The sequence below is a fragment of the Calidris pugnax genome, unplaced genomic scaffold (assembly GCF_001431845.1).
Source record: "Calidris pugnax isolate Ruff unplaced genomic scaffold, ASM143184v1 scaffold44, whole genome shotgun sequence".
In the NCBI taxonomy this organism is placed as follows: Eukaryota; Metazoa; Chordata; class Aves; order Charadriiformes; family Scolopacidae; genus Calidris; species Calidris pugnax.
The window spans coordinates 3,526,339-3,547,099 of record NW_015094506.1 but is presented as its reverse complement, the minus strand read 5'-3'; the positions used below and the strand labels follow the sequence as shown (position 1 = coordinate 3,547,099).

The window sequence follows — 20,761 nt, the reverse complement described above, 5'->3', positions numbered from 1 at the left end:
TTTATTGCTGCAGTTACCTTTGCTGCTGATGTTGTCCAGCTTGGAAGCTTGCCTCAAAACCGGGAATGCATCTAGCTGGGATGCAGAGTCAAGCTTTAAGCCTGAGCGCACGTGATGATGATGTTGTCCACGGCTCTCCAGGTCTTTGTCTTGCCCGGTGCTGGAGTTTTTCATAACGGCTCCTGAGCGTAGGCTGGGAGTGGAAAGGCGGGGGTGGTGCAGCAACTGGCTGCTTTCACAGCTCTGCTGCCTCTGTGGGAGGTGAGGCAGCGCTGGCAGCCCCCCGGAGACCCCCACGGTGGCAAATAAAACGAGCAGGCTTACAGGAAGTTTTGCTGCTGCTTTAGCGGTGACGCCAGGTAAGAAAGAGAAAAGGGGGACCTGGTTTTCAGAGGCATTAAAAAGCAGCGTGGGGGAATCACTGCAGTGAGTTCTGCTGTCCTGCCTTGGGGCCAAAGCGCTGGGCTGCTGAGAGCCACGTCAGGTGTCTGGCACTGGGCTGAGAAAAGTTTTAAGTTTCTATGTGTCAGCTGTCGGTGCCAAAGCCTTGACTACCCTGCCGTGCTCAGCAGCTGTATCTCAAAAGAGAGTTGGGTGCTGGGGAGGGAAAGAAAAGGTTCCAGGGGAGGAGGAGAGCGTGGCTTCACCCTGTGCCAAGAGCTGTTCGCTGGCACTGTTTGCTTTTTCTCCTGCTCCTGGCCTAGAGTCTTTGGCCTCTCCCAGCAGCTTCTCCCCTGCCCTTGCATCCCAGGCCACAGCTTTCCCTGCGTGACCCATAGGTGTGAGGCTGGTGGCAGCGTTTCTGCCTGTTCCAGAGGTGTCTGCTGCAGTAACGGAGAATGGAGACAACAGCACAGGTTTCCCTCTGCTATTAATTTTGCCATTAAACTCAATCCAACCTTCTCATTTCCCTTGTGCTACACAATCAAACGCACATCCCAGGTCCCTCTCCCAAGCAGTGGTGAGTCCCGCTCTTCGGGGCCATCATGTCAACCGGGGCTTGACCCAGAGCCCTGCTTCCCCCATTTGCTTGGCCTTCAACTAAGCTCCATTTCCCCTCCTGGATTCAGGGCACGGCTCCGCAGTGACGTGCTGAGTTGAATCCTTGGCCACTGAACCACTGAACTGTGCTGCAAGATGCCACCAAAACCACCCAGGGTTGAGGATCTGGCTCATCCAAGAAAGACTGGAAAATTTGCTTGTGTCTCACACCAAGGACCCACAGCAGAAGCAACAGGCCCCCCAAAAAGCCTCCCAATGAGGCTGCATGGCTGCTGCTAAGCAAAAAGCCTTTCTCTGAGGTGGGCATTCGCCTGTGCAAGCCAATGCGATGTGCTCACTGCAGTATGTGCAAACATCAAGGATCTGTTCCACTCTTCAGCAGCTGAAATAATTAAACTCCAGGGTATTGAGCCAACATCTGAACTCTATTACTTCCTCCACCTTTGCCTTTCTAGCAGACTCCAGATCCATCATTGTAATTATCTGTGCTGCTGAAGAAGCCCCATGAAGTATCTCTGGCAAACCTCCCACCCTTTCATCTGCTTCCTCCGCTCATTCCAAGAGCAAGACAGATCTCGTCCATCATGGAAAGGTACTTGAGGAAAAATGCCTTCCTTGTGCGCTGTGCCTGGCCAGTGATGGAGGGCAGCTCAGGGCCCACTGGGTGACTAGGTGGAAGAGCCAGTGGTTTTGATTAGGAAGCTGATAAAGGAGATATGGCAGATAGCGTTCTTCTGGGCTTTTCTGAAAGCTCCAAGAGGGGAAGAGAGCGTGTGGCTGTTGGAAGAATTAAAATAATCAGCTGGCCCCCTGCTGAGGCTGGCCATGGCTTAGGAACCAGCATCTAAACCCAAAAGCAAGTAAGCAGAACTCCCTAGAGCTGGTAGTGCTGTGTGCTCTAACCACCCCTGTCACACTGTCACCTCTCTGGCCTTGCCACGAGGTGCGTTTGCGGTTCTGTCTGGGCTGTTTGCAGAGTGTCTCTACAGGGTCCTGCTCCCAGGAGCACAAGGGCAGCACTTGAGCCCTTCTTTCCCTGCCAGGGTGTTAGGAGACATCCTTCTAAGAGCTTACCCTGGGCTTCTGCCTCCCCCAGCCCCGTGTGTCTGTGGAGAGGAGAAACCCTCACCAGTGCTGCCAGAACTTCTCGGTACCTGGGTCTGGCACCTCCCAGCAGCACCAGGTCCATGACATGTGCACTGGGGAGATGCCCAGCTGCCAGAACTGGCACACAACTGGCAGGACTGAATTGCTCTGCAGAAAGTAACTGTGCCTGGCTTGCAGGGGAGCTGGTGCTGGCCACTAGCCGCAAAGCCCTGACTTGCCCTCGCCTCTCCTGTCCCCTGTGCCTTGTGCCAGCTCGGTGGCAAACCGGCTTCTGCAAGGTTAAAGCTGAGCACATCAGCCTGAGTGATGACAAGTAGAAAAGAAAATATAAGCAAGAAGTCATTAATTAAGGCAAGAAGCTGGGAGCGGAGACCGCAGAATGCAAATCAGTCTGGAGAGGAGGCTGCGTGGAAAGCAGCAATCAAGCTCCTTCAGCTGTAATTAAACTCTGCTCCTTATCAAGGACATGACACCTTTTCTTCACCTCTACTTTCAAGCTGTGAACCCAGTTGGAGTGTGTACCCTGCTACTGGGCAGACAGGAGTTCCCTTCTGGCTCCAGAGCCTCTCCAAGCCGGGCTCAGCATCTGCCTCTTCTGCTCACGTGCTCCCCAAAATTGGGGCTTAGCACCAGGCAGAGCTTAGGGATGGGAGCCAGGGCTTGTAGATACTTGCCCTGCTAAATATGCCTTCTCCCCCAGGTCTTTGCCCTGTCTTCTCTGTCCTGTTTCATTTAGGCTTCACCCCAACATGCAGCAGTCAATCCTGACGTGATCCACTCCCTTTGCAAGCCAGGAGCAGGTGGAGCAAATCGGGGGTGAGCAACAGCCTGGCCACAAGCGGGCAAGAACAGGCAGCGTCTGGTTGTGCTGCACCACCGCTTTCCACTGCTGGTCCCTTCTCCCACCAGTGCTTTGGGCTGTGAAGTGGGGCCTCACCCCCCGAAACGATGCAGATGAGATAGATAGACACTCCTGTTACCTGGAGGCTGCTTGTGGCCACGCGAGCTGGCCACCAGCCATGGCATCGCATGCAAAGGGCGGCTGCAGGATGGGAAGGGGGGCAAAACACGCTGGGCACGTTGCCGAAAGGCTGCAGAGGAAAGGAACCGGAGGAGTCAGAAACAGGGACAGGAGATGAGGGAGGCTCAAGGTGCAGAGAGCAACATCAAACGCTCGGATGGAAAAAGATTCCCAGCACAGCTCTTCGGCTGGTCCCCGCACGGGGAAAGTGGTGTCCTCGGAGCCGAGCTCTAGCGAGGCGTGCAGCAGCTTAGAAATACCACGTCGCCTGGGAATTTTAAGAGCGGGCAGGACAAAGCAATAAGGGAAGATTTACGCAAGCAGAAGCAGGGGATGGAAAGAAGAGAAATAAGGTGAGGGGGGGAGCTCGTGGCTCTGCTCACGCACATCGCAGCTCTGCAAGCCCCTTGCTGCCTGATGTCCCCCATCCCTGCCCTACAACACCTACAGCACCGAGAGCGTCGAAGGACAAGGGAGGGACCAGCTCCTTTGCTTTGGATGCAGCCCCTGCTGCCTTGCCAAGGTCCCACTGTGCATGGGGACAAGGAGGACACCAGTGGCTTCCGCAGCCCCTGTGGGGCTCAGGACACCATGAATGGGGCCTGTGCAGTCTCCAACAACTTCATGTTTGCCACAGGCTTATGTTGGCAAGCGTCTCCTGACAAGCAGGGGACTGGCAGTAAATGGCTCCTCTCTGCTAGCTGGAGGTCCTCAGCGTTAGCTCTCTCATGGTTTTAGTTCCACAATGTCACCACCTTCACTAAACACTTTTCTGCCAAGCTTCACTTTTCTCATCCTCTCTTAGGGAATTATGGGTGAAGATCTGCTTCATGTTAAGAGTTACACACTCAGGAGCCACGCAGCACTAATTAAATGCTGTATGTAATAAAAAAAAAAAAAAAAAAAGAGGGCTGTTGCAATCATGTAAAGTTTACTGTAAATATTGAGCTGGGACGGTGGTGGGTCTAATGATTTGTGGCAGAGGCGTCCCAGGCCTGGCTGCAGGATTGCAGAGGAGGTCCCTGAGGAACTCTGTGGGGCTTGGGCTCAGTTCTACAGGTCTGAATGTGTGAGCTCACCTCTTTTGCTGCCAACAGAAACTCACCTCTGTGGAGATAAGGCCTGGGCCTGATGATCCTGGCCTCTCCTGGAGGAAAGCGAAGCCCCTGGGATGTGGTCCGAAACTGGGATGCTAATGGAGATTTCTCCCTCACCTCTCACCGCGGAGGTCCTTCCAGAGGCTGGTCTCTTTCCCTTCCTCAGCGCTTGCCTGGTTAGTAAAAGGAGTCCCTTTCCCCGCTACTTCTAGTTTCTCAGGTGACTTGTCTGTGTCCCCTTCCTAGGGCTTCTTCCTGGGTTTGTCCTACAGCACCACCAAAAGCTCCCAAGCCATGGGACTGATGCTCAGGGGCTACACCGCTGCTGGCAAAGGGAGCAGGATCTGTCCCGCTTGCACCCACAAGCCAGGTGGTACCACAGAGTTTGGGATCCCCAAGGCAAAGCTGTCTCATCCCAAAGAGGATGGCCTCAGGCAGCTGTGATTACCTGTGGCCCGGGGACTTGGCCCACACTGGGGGAGCTGAGTACCCTGCTCAGTCCCTCTCCCCTTGTGTCACACGACTATGTGACAAAACTGGAGCTGTGTGAAGTCAGCCACGTGCCCAAGCCTAGCTCTGCCAGGCACTGGGGCAAATCACAGCATTGCAACAATGCAAGCCCCACCAGCTCCCTCCCCCCTCCCATGCATGCTAGACCGATCAAAGACCTTGCTTGGATGATGTTTTTCTGGGCTTCTCCAGCAGCCTGATGATGCAGAAAAACGGTGGAGAGAGCTGCCCTGGGGCTGGGGTCCCATGTGGCCGAGTGGTGCTCACCCCAGCCCTGGAGCAGCATGACACTGCTGGGCAGGGGAGAAGGTGAGAAGTCTCCTGCCAAAGCATGGGTGCTCTGCCACCACATTGCTTCCCACCTGCCTCGTGCCCCCTCTTCCCTTCAGCCCTCTGCTTCTAACCCCTCACTTTGCCCTGCTTTCTCACCACAGCTGTCTCTTCCTGTGGATGGCTCCCACCCAGCCCCACACATTTATCATTTAAATTGCCCCCTCCACCTGCTCTCCTGCCATGCCCCCTTCACCCTCTCCCTGCTTCTGTCTCCTTCCTCCCACAGCCTTCTCTCGAACACCAGCAGTGCGGGCTCCACCTTAAAATCCTCAGCTTTGCTTCTTTCCGTGCACTTCTGCAGTGCCTGCAAAATCAAATAAAACAAATGACCCCCTGCCAGTGACTTGGGAGCACCGGGCTGTGGTCAGATGGCTCACACAGCCTCCGCTGCCTCCAGCCCAAGCTGCCGAGCCCCGTGCCGGGCAGAGGTTGTATCCAGCACACGGCAAACACAGCAGGTGAAGGAAATGACTGGGGTTTATTCAGGTCAATCAAGGGAGAAATTCCAGCACCTTCTGGTGATTGTGATTTTTGTCCCACCACGCCATCCCAGCAGCACTTCCCATCCTTCCCATGGTCAGGCCAGAGGGGATGGCTGGTCCTGCTGTGAGGTGTCATTGAGCTGTTGCCAAGGCCAGAGGCTCCTCCACAGCTGCTGGGGGCAGCAGGGGACGGAGCAGGGGAAAGTTTTTCTCTGAGGCAGATGTTGCTCCCACAGCAGTGGCCGTCTTCGAAGATATCCCAGCCCACTGAGCTGTGTTGGCCTCACACTCTTCTGGAAACCCTCTCCGTTGGGTAGAAAGGGGCACTGAGGAGACAGGATTGAACCAAGTGGACATGGGTCTGTTTCTTTTTACTCCTCACCACAACTGTCACCTAGTTCCACAGCTCATGTTGCAGCTTAGCTACTTTCTTCTGCTCCGGTGACAGACATCAATTCACTCACAATCATCACCATCATGTGGAAAACACTGGCTGGCCACGTCAGTAAATGACACACATGGGGCTAACATCAATGAATAATGTCACCGCTCAGAGAGCAACAGGTCCTTCAGCTGCAGAAAGAAGGGATGAAACTCCACGTAGCAAGGAAAGATCAAAGAGGAGGCAGCAAACCCTCAGGAGCTTGCAAAACGCAAACAGAAAGTAAGCAGGTGGCTGAATCAGGTGGAACACCACCACAGCGGAATGAGAAGGTACTGGGTTTGTTTAGGAAGAACTGGGGATGGCTCTAAGGAAATATTTCTGATCCACAAGTGGCATTAGGAAGTGGGACAGTGTCCTGCAGGATCTGCCGCAAGAGCTCAAGCCAGGTGAGATAGAGGTCTAGGAAACATCATCCAGAGAGTAATTCTGGTGGGTCAGAGTTGAGGGAAGAGACTGGACAGGCAACCCTTTCCTCCTTGAACTTCAGAGGTGCTACAGATGCAGAGGGGAGGCACGCAGAGGTGTTGGCACACAAGGCTTTCCTTTCCTCACTTGCTGTGGCAGAAATCACTTGAGTATGACTAGTGACTGCCACAGAGTTTGCATCATTGAGCTGTTGGCACAGAGGGCTGACTTCCTTGCTCGTGAGGCAGTGTGGCAAAGGCCCTCTGATCTGGATGCAGGGGCTAGGGAAAGGGATGGAGGTGGACTAAGTCTACCCTTGGACCACGGGAAAAGGACATGTGGGCAAGGGACAGTGTTTTATAGCTTGGGGCTGAGCACAGTTCCCCAGCCTTGCCAGGGAGAGAGGTCCCTGTGCACCCTCTCCACACTTCCCGCCCATGCTCTAAAGCACTCTTAGTAGCCTGGATCTCCTACCAAGATGTTTCTATTTTGGTTGTCTCTCTCTTAGACTTCTAAGGTGCTGCACAAAATTAGCAAGTTAGGAAGGAGGGAAATGGAGGCCTCAAAACCTGTTGCAGAAACGCCACCAAGGTCACGTGGCATCACATCAACATGTCCCTCCACACTGCATTTCTATGGGTGGATTGTGCCATTCTCATATGAATACAGTGGGCCAGGGAGTGAAGGTGAGAGGGGACAACAGGTTAACCATTGCCACAGGAGGTTTTGGTGGCTCTGCTGTGTCCATTCCCCTCAGTCCCACATTATTCTGCCCATTGGGAATGGAGTGGTTACTCACAGGCTGGAAAACAGGCTCCTTCACTTTGCTCATCTGTAATGAAGAGTCACAAACTCCTCAGTTCCTCTTGTAGGGGTCATGGCCAGGGGATGGCCAGCTGTTGCCAAACTTTCCTCCTCCAGTAGCTCCTTCTGCACAGAGACCATGGCATCTTGTAGCCGGTGAGTCTGTGCTCCGGCATCACGACTGGCACCTTCAGGGTCCCTCATCCTCATGTTCTCCTCTGGGACCTGGTTCACCTCAGTCTTGCCTCCATAGAAACCTCTGGTGCTGTTGGTGAAACCTTTGCCCACATGGACCATGTGGACTTTCTTTCCAACTCTCTTCTTCTTCTTCCTGGTCTTGTTCTGGAAGAAGATGCAAGTGAAGACCTGCTTGAAACGCTTGCGGAAATGCTTGGAGATGAGGGCATAGACGATGGGGTTGAGGCAGGAGTTGGCATATGAAAGGCAGTGGGAAGCCAGGCGGCAAGCGTAAGTGGCTCGGTTGAAGGGGAAGTGGCCAAACCAGAAGCACAGGATGACCAGGTGGTGGGGCAGCCAGCAGAGGCAGAACAGGATGGCCACAGCCACGATCATCTTGGTGACCTTACACTTGGCCTTCCGGGACTCTGAGATCCTTTCTATGGGGTCTATAGAGGTCCATAGGAACTTGATGGTCCTGGCGTATGCCAGACTCACCACAGTCACAGGCAAGAGGTATCCAAAGACAAACGTGAGGATGTCCAGAATCTTTCGGCGCTGGTCCTCCCAGACGGGGACGCAGATGGGCACCCTGTGGTAATGGACAATCTGGTAGTAACTGAGGTAAGGCCCTGCGAAGAGCAGTGACAGTGACCAGATTGCTACAATGGCCACTCCTGCGTTTCGGGAAGTGCGGAGATCCCGGGACTTCAGCGGATAGCGAATGGCCAGGTACCTGGTGGAAAGGTGAAGGAGAAGGAGAGATGAAACACAACATGGGTGAGATGAGATATGTCTCCTGCCCTGTGGAGCTCCCATCTGTGCACCCCTACCCATGCAGCCATCCATCCCTCCCTCTCCTCAACTCTTGGGAGGGAGGGTTACGCTGAATTCACGAAGAGATGAGGATGATCCCAACAGTGGGTCTGGGATCTCCATCACTCATGATGCTGCACTAGCTTGGGAAAAGCAAGCAGCATTCCTCTTGAACTGGGAAAGAGGACAGCAGCAGGACCCAGAGGGTTTTCTCTTTCTTCTCTGGTGTGTTGCTGCCCTGGGGCTTGTATTTGCATGGTGGACACCAAGCCTCAGCATATGCCTACACTCCTTCTTCACAAGTGAGGGCTGAGTAACCAGGCCGAGAGCTTGGCTTGGTGCTGGGAGAGGGCACAGTGAGATGGGGAGGCTAACTTTGCTGGCCCTGCCTCTGGGGAGACCTCACCTGCTTCTTACAGGATCCTTATCAGAATAAAGGCTCCCTACCCCTTAGCTCAAGGGTAGCAAACATGTTGTCCCTGAGCTGAGGGACTCATAGGAGAGGGGACACTTGCCTGTCAATGGAGACGGCAGCCAGTGTGAAGCTGCTGGCGTACATGGTGAGGTAGATCAGGAAATGCACAGCCTTGCAGGCAAAGGCCCCAAACAGCCACCCATCCAGGGTGTAAATGGTGGCCTGGAAGGGGACGCAACAGATGATGAAGCACAGGTCAGCCATGGCCAGGTTAAGGATGAAAAGGTTGGTGGTATTGTACTTGATTTGTCTGTTCCGCAGCAGCACGGCCAGCACCAGCCCATTCCCCACAGTGCCCAGAAGGAAGATGAGGGAGAAGATGACGGGCACAATAATCCCTGCGGCTCGCAGCTCCGGGCTGTTAGAGGAGGTGTTCCAGCCTCCTGGCATCTCTCCATCTGACTGTGGGGACCTGTGAGGGAAGACAGGGAGACACGGGACCTGTGTAGGGCTGTAGGCAAACACGTGCTGCTTGGTGTTGACCATTGGGGCCATCAGAGCTCCTGCCCTAAGGTGCCTGATCCCTGCCTTTGTCTGACGCCCATGTTTCCCCCAGAGACATCAATCCCAACCAGCTGGTTAAATGATGAGATCAAGATCCTCATGATGTTGCTGGCAAGAATGCTGTTGGGATCAGTCAGCCCACACCTGCTGGGCTTGAGTGGAGACGAAGCCCCTTTTTCCTGCTTGCATTCACGTCCCCACCATGGCACCTCCTGTGCTCCTAGCCCCCTGGAAACCCCCCCTGCCCTGCCGCCTGCCCTCCCCTACATTCCTCCTACAATCCCAAAGCTGCTAAACCTCTTGGGATTGCTTGCTTCAGCAAGTCTAAACCCTGGCTGCTCTTCAACAGGGCTCAGCCGAGAGGCCATGGGGAAGGGGGCTTCCGTCCAGGGCTGCCGCTACCTCCAGCAGCAGAGACCCTGATGCCTGGATGACACCCCACAGTAGCAGCACCCCACCACACTCCCACTCCAAGGGAGCTCCTGAAACTGGGACCACCTCCACCCTGGAGCTGGCTGCCCCTTGCTCCCTTTGCAGTAGTTTTTCTCCACAGAGGAGAGGTGACTCGGGGCAGCTCTTCCTGATGCTGAGAGGCTGGTCACGGGCTGGACAGTGGTGGCTAGGAGAAGGTGGGGGGAGACCTAGGAGCTGCCTGAAACACAACACGATGGTCATTGTGAAGGACGGTAATTATTACCACAGCTCAAGGTATTGTGATTTGTGGCAAAAACTTCTCCAGCCCTCAGTAACAACGCGCTCAGGCAGGGAGCACCAACAGCCTATCTCCTAATGAGCCTTTTCTGTGTTGTGCTATCATTAGAACAAATTGTCCTTCGCTGAGCAGCAACCAAGATGGAAAGACACTGTTATCTAGCAACTGTTGACATGCAATTAACTCCTATTTTTTTGGGTCATGCAAGCTCCTTTGCCCCACACTCCCCCATCCCTCGACTCATTCTGCTTCTTCCCAGCAGTCTCTCTATATCTCACTGTAAGGTTGTCCCTGCCTCCCTGGCTCTGTGGTCCCCTCTGTCCTACTGGTAACTATCTGGCTCCTCCATCCTGGCCCCATGGGATCTCCTTGCTTGAGCAGAGGACTCCAGTTGCCCTCTGGACACACACTGACGTGTAGGCAGTGTGGCATCTCTGGGCACTGTTGTGTCCCTGCTCAGGGAGCCCGAGGCCACCCCTTGCTTGGGAACCCGGCACTCACCTCTGTGAGGAAGGGCCTGCAGCTTCGCCGCACTGGATGGAAGGTCGGCCACTGAAGAGTTTGTCCGGGCAGCACTGTCACCCCTGGCTGGTGCTCCGCTACCACCCCCTGCTCACTGCCAGCTCTGCTTTCTCTTCTGTCTCCCACACTGTCTCTCTCCTTCTGGAGCTCCTCTCCTCTCTCTCTGTCTCCCCCTTTTCCCTCCCTCTGCTCTAGCTGTTGATCCATTGATCTCTGTGGTTTTTTTTTCCCCTCTCTCTGAGGTTGGGTTTGGAGTTAACTCCTCTCTGCCCAGCCTTCCTATGGGCTGAGACGCTCCAGTGAGGAGAGGGCAGCCAAAAAAGTCTGCGCTCTCTGGGGGGAGGATGGAAGGGGGACAGGGTCCCACAGACCCCGGTGGGTCCTGCAGGCACCCTTCCATGCAGTGTTCAGGATGTGTTGCCCAGCACAGCTGGGGAAGATGAATATTCCACCACAGTGAGCCTGCAACCTGCCCCATCCTTGGGATACGGGTCTAAACCCTTGCAATTAATTGCTATTACTAGCTGTTATTAATTAATTGTTAGTAGCACGGCACAGAGCAGATCGAGTCTCTCTCCCACAGTGTCTGCCCCAGGGAAGAAGGGGAAAGCAGGTTTTAATTTCCATCCAGCCTGGGTCTGCGCTCCACCAGCACCGTGGGGAGGGAGGACAAGCCACCCAGGGAGGCCACCTCCAGAAGTTCAGCTCCCTCACTGCTGCCCAGGACAGCACGTGTGGTGGCTGACGTGCTGAGAGGCGACAGTGACACACATAGCCCTCCTGCCCTGCCACCATGTCCACCCCCAAGATGGGACCTGTCCCCTGTGGACTCCCAGATGCGCTGAGGCTGAGAACAGCTAGACTCAAAGGCCACCAGCTTCTCTTCAGCTCTCTTCTTCTCACCAGCTTCTCCCTGGGAAGGTCCTGGATGCCTCTTCCAACGATGGAGCAGGGTGTGGAGGAGGAGGAGGAGGAGGCACCAGCCCCTTCACCTCCATGGAAACCCCGATGTTCCCTGTCGGCGGCACCCCTTGGCCTGGCGGGAGGGACGGTGTGTCCTCCCCTCCCCGCCTGCCCCTCGGGCGGGAGGGAGCGGGGTGTCCCCGCCGGCTATCAGCCGCCGTATCCAGGGAAAAGGGGAAGGCCATGCCCGGGGACGCGGCGATAGCCCGGGGGATGCGGCTGAGCCAGAGCCCGCAGTGCCGCTTGGCCATGGAGGGACCCCGCCGTGCCTGCCTCCTCCTCCTCTTCCTCCTCCTCCTCTGCCTGCTCCCGCCACCGGGCACCCCGGGCCCGCCGCCGGAGGAGCCTCGGGAGCCACCACCACCGCCGCCCTCCATCACGGCTGACCCCACCGCCCACCTGCTCCGCGGCCGCCCCTCGGCCCCGGTGCGGCCCTACAGCCTCTCGCTCTCCCCCGAAGACTACCGCTACTCCCCCAAACCCCGCCACCTCCGGCCCGGGCGGCTGCGGCGGCTGCTGGGCTCGGCCTTCGACCCTTTCTGGATGGCGACCGAGGAGCCCCGCGGCCGCAACGGCAGCGTCCCCGAAGAGGGGAACCTGGAGCCCCTGAGCCGGGACCTGGCGGAGGGGGCCGGGAGGTACCGCCGCAAGCTGTGGCGGGAGGCGGAGGGGCTGGAGCTGCCCCCCTTGCTGCCCCCCGGCCCGGGGTTGCCCCCTGAGCTGGCGGGGGTGCTGGCCCGCCGCCTGCGGCAGTGGCTGGTGGAACGGGCCGCCTGCCGCCTCACCTCCGCATGGGTCAACCTGGGACCCGTCTTCTGGCCCCGTTGGGTGCGCCACACCGCCTGCGACACCGGGCCCCCCGGCTGCTCCTGGCCCCCCGGCATGACCTGCCGCCCCGCGCAGCTCACCCACATCAAGCTGCTGGCCTGGCACTGCTGGGCACCCCGGGACCCCGGACCCCCGCACTGCGCCTGGAGGCAGATCCCTTACCCCGTCGTGGTCGCCTGCAAGTGCTCCTGCCACTGAGGGGTCCCACGGAGGGGACCCCCCCAATCCCGGCACCTGTTCCTGCAGCCAAACTGGCTGAAGAAGTGAGCGGTCACCTGGAGAAACCCCCGGGCTGGGGAGTCAATGGGAGGAGGTCCCGACTGCAGAAATAAACCATCAGAAGGAAGCGAGGAGAGGCTGCTGGCATTGCTGTTTCTCGTCGAAGTCTCTGGGTAGTTGAGGGGGGGACACGGCTACTTCATCCCTCGCCTGCCAGCGCTGGAAGGTTGCACCGGTGGGGGCTCTTGCGTGGCACTTATCTCCAGCGATGGGATGGGATCTCCAACGTGGGATGGGAAAATCACAACACCCGAGGGCTGGTTCAAACCCCATTTGCATTGGCCCCAGCAGGGTCAGCCTGAGCCGGGGTATCCCTGTGGGAAGAGAGAAAGGACAGAGGGATGCCAGGACAGAGGGATGCCGGCTGGGAAGGGTCAGGGGGAGGTGGGTCACGCAGCAGCGTGGAGAGGGGCTGGAGGGCATCAGTGAGAAGGGGGGCAGGTTTGGGGCTGTGAGGGGGCAGCCCGGTGAGGGTTATTCGGCCAGGCAGGTGGAGGAAGGTGTGGGGGCAGTGGAGACTAAGGGCTGGAAGCATCTGCGGGGGTGGGTATCTATGGAAACAGGATGGGACAGGACGTTTCCCTACTTGGAGGTACAACAGGAGAGATACAGGGCTCCAACGCCTACCCTGCATGGGGGAGAGGGTAGCAGCCGGGGACCGAGGGGACCCAGCAGATCAGCACAGGGATCTGGGGCGGGTCAGTGCACCTGGGGTGAGAATTGCAACCTCAAAAAGTGGCATCTCCCTCTACATCCCACCCAGCAAAAAGCCCTCTGCTTTTTGGGCTAAAAGCTCCAAAGAGCTGCGGATCAGACCCCGGTCAGCAAGCCTTGAAGAAATAAAAAGAGCTGGAGGCTTTGCCCGGGAATGCAGTATTAACACAGCGCCTGCAGTTGATGGGCGCTGCATTATTCATTTCCAGAGTGCCATCGCCTGACCCTCCTGCCTTCCCCGGGCTCCGGCACTCACCGTACCGCCGGGCAAACCGCAGTCTGCTGCAGAGCTTGGCCTTGAAGCAGGCGGAGAGGAGCCAGAGCTAGGGGTCAGCTGCCGAGGGGCCTGGGAGAGATGGAGGGGAAAGCGAGGTCAGGGTGCCTGGGGAGGAGAGGAGGAGGAGGAGGAGGAGGAGGAGGAGGAGGAGAAGGCGGGGGAGCACATGTGTGCATGCAAGAGCAAGCGTGTGCACCGCAGAGGAGGGAGGCTGCTGCTGTTCTTCCTTGTGGCTGAGCAGCAAGATGCTTGTATGGCTGAGGAAGGATCTGAAAGCTGGAGCAGGGTTAAACTGCTTGGGCTGCCTGCCCTGGGCGCAGCAGAGACGCAGATACAGGTGTGCAATGGAGGTGGGCAAGTACCGGGGGGAGCAAGGGGTGGAGGAGCATCAGGTTCCAACTGCAGTGATTCAGTGGAGGGACCCAAACCCCCTGTACAAGGTCCCATCTAGCTGAAGCTTCATCTCCTCCAGGTTGCAAGAGGGGCTGAGCGCAGCCCCCTGCCCTTTCCCTATTACATTCCCCATTCCCAAAATACATCCCATTGATAAGAAGGGAGGGTTTGCAGCACCATGGGGGCCCAGCCCCATGCAGAAGGACCTCCATATCATACTTATCAGCAGGCTGAGCTCAGGTCCCTGCAGAGATGGAAAATCAAATAAAATTGGCTCCCAGTTACGCTACCAGATGCTCTGACAAGGTCTGGCAGCAGCCCCATGGAAAATACATTTCTCCCCTGCCCTCCCTAGCACGGAAAGCACCGCAGCCATGGATTAACTTCTGTATTCCCCAGAAGCTGGCTCCAGTTCAGGTCAGATGTGTTACTGCCCTTGTAACTTGCCCCCTGGCTGCCTGACAGCAGGTAGGGCTTTCGGAGCAGGTCTTTGCTCTGGCACCCGAGCCCATTTTGCCCAGAGTCTGTCTGTCCCTGGCTGCAGGCAGCTGGTACTCAGTTCAGCACGTGGGCAGACGGCAGGAGACACATGATGTCTCATTTCGAGCAGAACCAATGCAAACAAAGCAATCCTGAGAGATGCTCAGGACCCACTTGTTCCTGCCTGAGCGCTAGCCCAGCACGGCTCAGAGGAACAAATCCGGAGATCCCAGCCTGCTGTGTGTTCTCTGCTGTGTGAAAATTGCAGCTGATGGAGGAAAATTACAGGTTTCTGTCACCTGCTCTGCCCTCATCCTCAGCCCCCGGCAGACACAGGTTATTGGCCTCTGCCACCTGAGCTTGCCCGCTGCCTGACGGCTTTTCTGGGGAAAATGCAGCTTCCAGGGCAAATTTGGGAGAGCCACAGTGATGGGCAAAGCCTTAGAACTGGTCTTGGTGACCAAGCAAGCCTCACACCCAACAGGATGGGAAGGGGAGAAAGGAGGACCAGAGCTTTGGCCAGCTCATGCCCTCCTTCCCAAACCAGCTGCTGGTGGCACAGGTTGCCAAGGGCTTGGGAACCCCCCCTGCCTTGGTGGGGAATTACAGCAGGCAGATCTGTTGGGTGATGCTCCTGTACCCACAGGAGAGGTGGAGGAAGCAGGCAACCTCAGGTATAACAGCAAGGAGACAGCAGGAGCTGCAGCACTGCAGCACCCAGACTGCACCTTCAGGAAAGACACAGCAGAGTGTCCGGTCGCAGCAAGAGAGGATGGGGATGGGCTGCAGCTCCAGGATGAACAGATAAGAGCTGGACAAATACCCACTGCACTGCAGGACACCTTTAATGACACAAGAGCTGGTTGCCAGCACCACTGCCAGCACGCTGCAACAGCCACAGCCTCCCAAAGGCTGTAATGTCTCGAGGACTGGTCCTGCTTTGGGCAGCGTGCTGCTCAAGCTTCTTCCCCCGGCACAGGCACTTGGTCATGGGCAAGAAGGGCGCCGGAGGAGGATTTTGCTGGCCCTTCAAGGCAGTGCTCCGTGTTTCCGTCCCACCTCGGTGAAGGCTTCAACGCAGCGGTCGATGTCCTCGTCACTGTGCACGGCCGAGATCTGGACCCGGATGCGGGCCTTTCCCTTGGGGACCACGGGGTAGCTGAAGCCAATGACATAAATGCCTGCAGAGGAAACACATGGAGAGTCAGAGCTGGCTTGGGTGGGCTGGGGGAAAGGAGACTGAGGTGGTGCTGTGTGACAGACAGGCTTTTGGATCCTCCCTCCCCTCTCAATAACCATTTCCAGGCTTCCTGGTTTTCAAGTGGCATCTGCTCCTGAGCATGGAAATGAGGGTTAGTGCTGGAAATGTGATGGGCCTAGTGATGGGGATGCAGTCCAGCAAGAGGGCTAATGTAAACCCACTCCCACCCCCCAAAGGGAAAGGAGGTGAAGCCAGCAACATCTGTGGGACACTACAAGGAAACCTGCAGCTGGAGAGTACAGAAAAGAAAGATTTCATGCAGGCACATCCTCTGGAGGAGGGATGGTGGTGGTCCCTTCCCTCAAGGCATGTGTCCAGAGCTCCCTCCCTGTTTCACCTCTGTTCAGCATGTCCTCAGCCATCACTGCAGCCAGCCGAGCGTCCCCGAGCATCACGGGGCAGATGGGGTGGTCCTTCCCCGAGATGGTGAAGCCAGCTGCTGTCATCTTGCTTCTGAACCTGGTGGAGAAAACAAGAGGGTGAGTAAAAATTTCATCACCCCTGTCCTTGGGGGGCTGCTGCCTTCCTTTCCCCTGGGAGGCCTTGCATCTCCTGTGCAGGGAAGGGATCTCTCTTTTTTTGTGTGATCTTTTGCCATTTCCTGCTCAGGGCAGAGGAACTGCAGCTGCTTGAAGGACAGATTTGTCCAGGCTTGCAGAGCATCCAGCTGTGAAACATCTGCCTGCACATCTGTCTGACACACAGAGGCACATCCTGTGATTTCCCCTGAGCCCTCCCCAGCCATGACTTGCAAATTGCCTTCACAGCTCTCACCAGGGGGGTGAACAAACACAAACGGACAACTCATTCCCAACGAATCTCTCCCCCTGTTCCCCCCCAATATGACCCCCTCACCGTTGGGTCTTGGCAGCCATGGACTGTGCAATGGCATTGCTCTCCATGAGGAGGTCCAGGGCTTTGGATGCACAGCCCACCACGGCAGGGGGCAGGCTGTTGGAGAAGAGGTACGGGCGGGACCGCTGGCGGAGCAAATCGATGAGGGGTTTGGGGCCAGTCGTGTACCCTCCTGCAGATGGAAGACAGAGAAATGGACAAAGCACCCCAGGGTAACCAGTTCAGAGGGAAGCCCCTTGATAAAGCCAACCTGTCACCTACAGCAGGAACTTCAATACAAACTGAGCCTAAAAATCACAGCTGATGCCTTTTACCAAGAGTTTCCACCTTGACCCCAAAGGCAAATGCATAGGGAATGAGACAGGCAAAAGAAGCACATGGCAGGACCTTCCTTGACCCTGCAGCAGGGTCCCAAACTGAGCCATATGCCACCAGTAGAAGAGGACAACATGCATTTGTTGCTCTGTCATTAGACAGAGGAAGGAAACGTCAAAGCAATGCTGAGGAGCTCTTTAGAGCATGGAGGTCCTTCAACAGGGAAATGCCTTCACCTGCAGCTCCTCCAAGAGCTTTTCCCAGGGTGGAGTTGATGATGGTGACTTTGTCCATCACTCCCAGGAGCTCATCTGTACCCCTGTAGAAAAAGAAATATCATGTTATCAGCTGTGCCAGCACACACCAGGGAAGCCACTCTGCATCTGATGTCTCAAGGGAAACAAAGCCCCACCAGATCTCCGATGTCCTCTCTTCTGGTAAAGGAAGAACCACCCCCCTGTGCTACTTCAGCCTAAATGTAGACCTTTCTTTCTCCTACAGAAAGGCTAAGCTGGGATGTCCCAAGGTAAGAGCATGGATTCTTCATTCCTTACAGATGGGAGAGCACTCAAACTTCCCTCACAGAAGCTTAATAGTCCAAACAGAGCACTAGATGTGGACGTAGGTCTTGTACATGCCTCAGATACACCACACCATTAGCATACACCAGGGAAAAATAGTTGCCTGGCTAGAGCAACCGATGTCCTCTGAGGTGGGCTGTGCACATCACTCATGTGCTGCCCTGAGTGCACACAGGCACTTGACAAAGCACCCATGTCAAGGTCTACACTAGTGGAACCAACCAGACCTGGCAAATGTGCTCTGCAGCTTCACGTCCACCAGCCCAAAGAGGCAGGACAGGGCATGGACACCCAGCTGTTGGCTCCCTTGAAACAGTGTTGACGCTGAAAACACAGTGTTGCATCAGGTTCACACTGAAGCTATCACAACTCACCAAACGTTCAGTAACTGCTCCCCCTTCCTTAAGCCCTTGTGCTCTTAGAGACCTCAGTGCAGTCAAACACTTGTTTTTACAGCCGGTGGGACCCCAGAGCCCACTGGGACAGAGAGACAAGGTCTACCTCAACTCACAGGATGGCTACTGTGCCGTAAGGAAGGAAGATTACAAGACAAAGAGACCATCCCATGATTTCTTCCTTATGAAGACTTAAATTTGAGAAAGCTCAGTACAGCTACAGGGCTTGGGATATATTAAGGCTCAGCACAACCACCTCTCTTCTTAGTGATAAAGTGCCACCAGGAGTGGCATCCCTTCTCTTAAAAGATGCCTCTTGCACCATCATTTTGATCCAGGATGAAACATTTGCCATGGCCTTGGTGAGAAAAGGAGGCAAGTTCTCTTGCTTAGTTCCCACTTCTCACCCATTCCACAGCTTGATGTGGACTTGCCAGCTTCCCACATGAGATCTGCCTAGAGGAGAGAGCTGGGAGGGAGCTCAGAGAGCAAATTTTGGCTTTTTCAGAGATGGTTTTCTCCTCTTGTCATCTCCTGCACTAACCTTCCATCTGAGAAGGGACCCATTGCTTGTTCCTACAAGTGGTGTCTCACACAGGTCTCTACCTTCCAGTAGAGAGAGCAGGAAGGATCATGCAATGGAGTGCTTGGCGCTCACATGCCCCCCAAAAAACAAGCATGTGAAGTATCTGTTCTAAGAAAAAACCTGCAGCAAGTGCACTGCTTGGCACCTGGAGGATCTCCAGGGATGGAGGAAAAAGCACCCTGAGGGAACTAATGAAAGCTAACGCCATGAAATCCCCAAGACCCAAGCACTGGAAAGTGATGGCTGAGAGGAAAAGGATTTGGAAGTCAGGAAGTCCAACTGCTTGCCAGGAAAGGCACATGAGATGGTAGCACCATCCCTAACACACAAAGAAGTGGCCGTTATGTTGGGATGGGTCATGGCTAAAGTACCTCCCTTCAATCCCCTCAAGTGGTCCAAAGGTGGGATGTGAAGATCTCAAGAAATGATGGCACCAGTAGTCCCCACACAAAAATATGTTGGTCATCAGCGCCTTTGGCCTTGCTTCAGAGATAGTCAGGGAGACACAGCTACTCACCGGCCATTGGGTCCCAGGAAGCCTGTGGCATGGCATTCATCAATGAAGACCAAGGCATTGTACTTCTGGGCCAGCTGGCAGATCTCCCTCAGGGGTGCGATGTCACCATCCATGGAGAAGGCACCATCGGTGGCCACCAACCGCAGACGATGTTTCTGTGGGAGGGAGAGCAGCATCCCCAGGGGTGAAGATGTCACCCTGAGGAGAGGGGCTGGCAGAGGAGACTGGAACGTAGCCCAGCTCCTGTAGAGAGCGGGTATATCTAACCAAGATGAGGGGTCTGCACTGCAACCAGCTGCTTCCCCACCTTGCCTATCCATGCCTACCTGTGCCTATCAGCAAAAACGCTGCCTATTGCATGGGAGAAGGCAGAGCTCACCCTTCTAGGCTGGTTACTGTGCAGGTAGCACAGCCAAGTGAGCACCCTTGCATTGGGGTGGGAGCAGACCTCCGTACCTGTGCATCCTGCAGCTTGGCCTCCAGGTCCTGCATGTCCATGTGCTTGTAGCGGTACTTGTTTGCCTTGCACAGGCGGATCCCGTCGATGATGGAGGCATGGTTCAACTCATCCGACAGCACTGCATCCTCTGGGGTCAGCAGGGCCTGGCCATGACAAACAGAAAGGATCATCCTTTGCTCTGGGGTGCCATCTCACCAAGATCTTCCAGCCTCTCTCAGTGCAGAGGACAAGGGTGCATTTGATTGCAGCTGCCACGTCTCTCCTGGCAATGCTGAACTTTCCACTTCCCTTCCCAGCCACCTTATACCTCAATTTCCTTAGGCCAGGCTCTTGCTTGTGGCTTCTGAGTTCACAACCTCCCTCCTGTTCCCTAGGAGGCCTGAGGGATCACCCCTTCCTCCTGTTTATGCTTCAAGGGGGAGTACAGACTTCCCAGGAAATGGGAGCCCTTCCCAAAAACTGGAGCTGGCTGGGAAAGCAGGAGGTGAGGGCTGTTTAAACACCTCCACGTGGCAACCTCAGTCCAAGGGCACCAAGTCAGGGTTCTCCACCACCAGTCACTGCCATCTTCTCTGCTGCATAGAGCTCACGCCAGAGACTCTAGAAGGCATGGCAAGCACGTTGCCATCACCTCCCTCCTCCATGCCCAACACAAGGAAAGCCCTACAAACCTCAAAGATACCAGCGTTGGCATCAAAGCAGCTGGCGTAGAGAATGGCATCTTCCCGCTGGTGGAAACGTGCGATCTTCTCCTCCAGGTCCTTGTGTATGCTCTAAAGAGAAGAAAGGACGAGAAGAGAGCATCACCAGCAGGGCAGCACAAGTTCTTGCTTGCCCGCTGCTGCTAGACGCTGTCTGCAAGGGAGGAAACAGCCAAGTTCTACCCACAAAAGGCATGTGTGTGTGCGTGGGAGAGGTGAGCTGTGCTCAGAAGGTGTTTGCAAACGTGGCCCTAAAATGTGGTTATGGGTTTGGACGCCGAAAGCACAGCAGGGAGACTCCAAGCTCCCCACCCACGGGGGAGCAGCTTTGAGTTTTCTCTGCACTTCACCAGCCGGGGCTCTGAAAGGCTTCCAACGGGGATAAACCCAGGGTGTGTGTGTGTGTGGTTTGACAGAACCCTTTCAAGCCAGGCTTGCTGTAATTTTGACCCTTAAGCGAGGGGGGAAAAGACATTCATCTTCTGAATTTGGACGGGGGGTGGAGGTGGGGGTGGGTTCATTTCTTGGCTCTCTGGGGGGGTTGTAATGGTTTAAATTGGTGCATTTCCAGATCTTTGGCAAGCAGGGGTTTGGTGGTGGTGGTGGTTTTTTTCCACCTGGCCACGTGTACCTTAGCCCTGTGCCCAGAAGTTGGGGAAGGGAGGGGAGGGAGGAAGGCTGAGGGGAGCCCCCTGGAGAAAGGCTACCCTGGAGCAGGGGATGCTGCCCCCCTGCCCCCCCCCC

The 20,761-nt window shown here is 55.9% G+C and overlaps 3 protein-coding genes across 7 annotated transcripts in view; 1 reads left to right on the top strand and 2 right to left on the bottom strand.

Annotated features, from left to right (window-relative positions):
• Window positions 1-5,551: 5,551 nt before the first annotated feature.
• On the bottom strand, window positions 5,552-14,248 carry GALR3 (galanin receptor 3). Of its 5 annotated transcripts, none has more exons than XM_014963251.1 (4): window positions 12,479-14,248; window positions 8,715-9,086; window positions 7,202-8,119; window positions 5,552-6,125 (listed from the first exon to the last, which is right to left on the bottom strand). In XM_014963251.1, exons 1-3 carry the CDS (start codon window positions 12,568-12,570, stop codon window positions 7,231-7,233), a joined length of 1,353 nt encoding a protein of 450 aa, XP_014818737.1. In that variant the 5' UTR covers window positions 12,571-14,248; the 3' UTR covers window positions 5,552-6,125; window positions 7,202-7,230. The 5 variants fall into 5 exon arrangements, with proteins under 5 accessions (XP_014818737.1, XP_014818738.1, XP_014818735.1 ...); XM_014963252.1 differs by having other exon boundaries at window positions 5,552-5,878; XM_014963249.1 differs by having other exon boundaries at window positions 5,552-8,119; window positions 12,479-12,796; window positions 13,458-14,248.
• On the top strand, window positions 11,559-12,532 carry LOC106900953 (noggin-like). Its single transcript, XM_014963272.1, has one exon. It carries the CDS (start codon window positions 11,559-11,561, stop codon window positions 12,399-12,401), a length of 843 nt encoding a protein of 280 aa, XP_014818758.1. The 3' UTR covers window positions 12,402-12,532.
• A 925-nt stretch (window positions 14,249-15,173) lies between the features above and the next one.
• Window positions 15,174-20,761, bottom strand: part of GCAT (glycine C-acetyltransferase) — a 27,043-nt gene continuing 21,455 nt past the window's right edge. The window contains exons 3-9 of the mRNA XM_014963279.1: window positions 19,988-20,089; window positions 19,313-19,459; window positions 18,857-19,011; window positions 17,014-17,096; window positions 16,463-16,634; window positions 15,945-16,066; window positions 15,174-15,527 (exon numbers count right to left, since the gene is read on the bottom strand). Coding sequence (XP_014818765.1) covers window positions 15,376-15,527; window positions 15,945-16,066; window positions 16,463-16,634; window positions 17,014-17,096; window positions 18,857-19,011; window positions 19,313-19,459; window positions 19,988-20,089 — 933 coding nt within the window. The 3' untranslated portion in view covers window positions 15,174-15,375. The remainder of the gene's footprint in view (window positions 15,528-15,944; window positions 16,067-16,462; window positions 16,635-17,013; window positions 17,097-18,856; window positions 19,012-19,312; window positions 19,460-19,987; window positions 20,090-20,761) is intronic.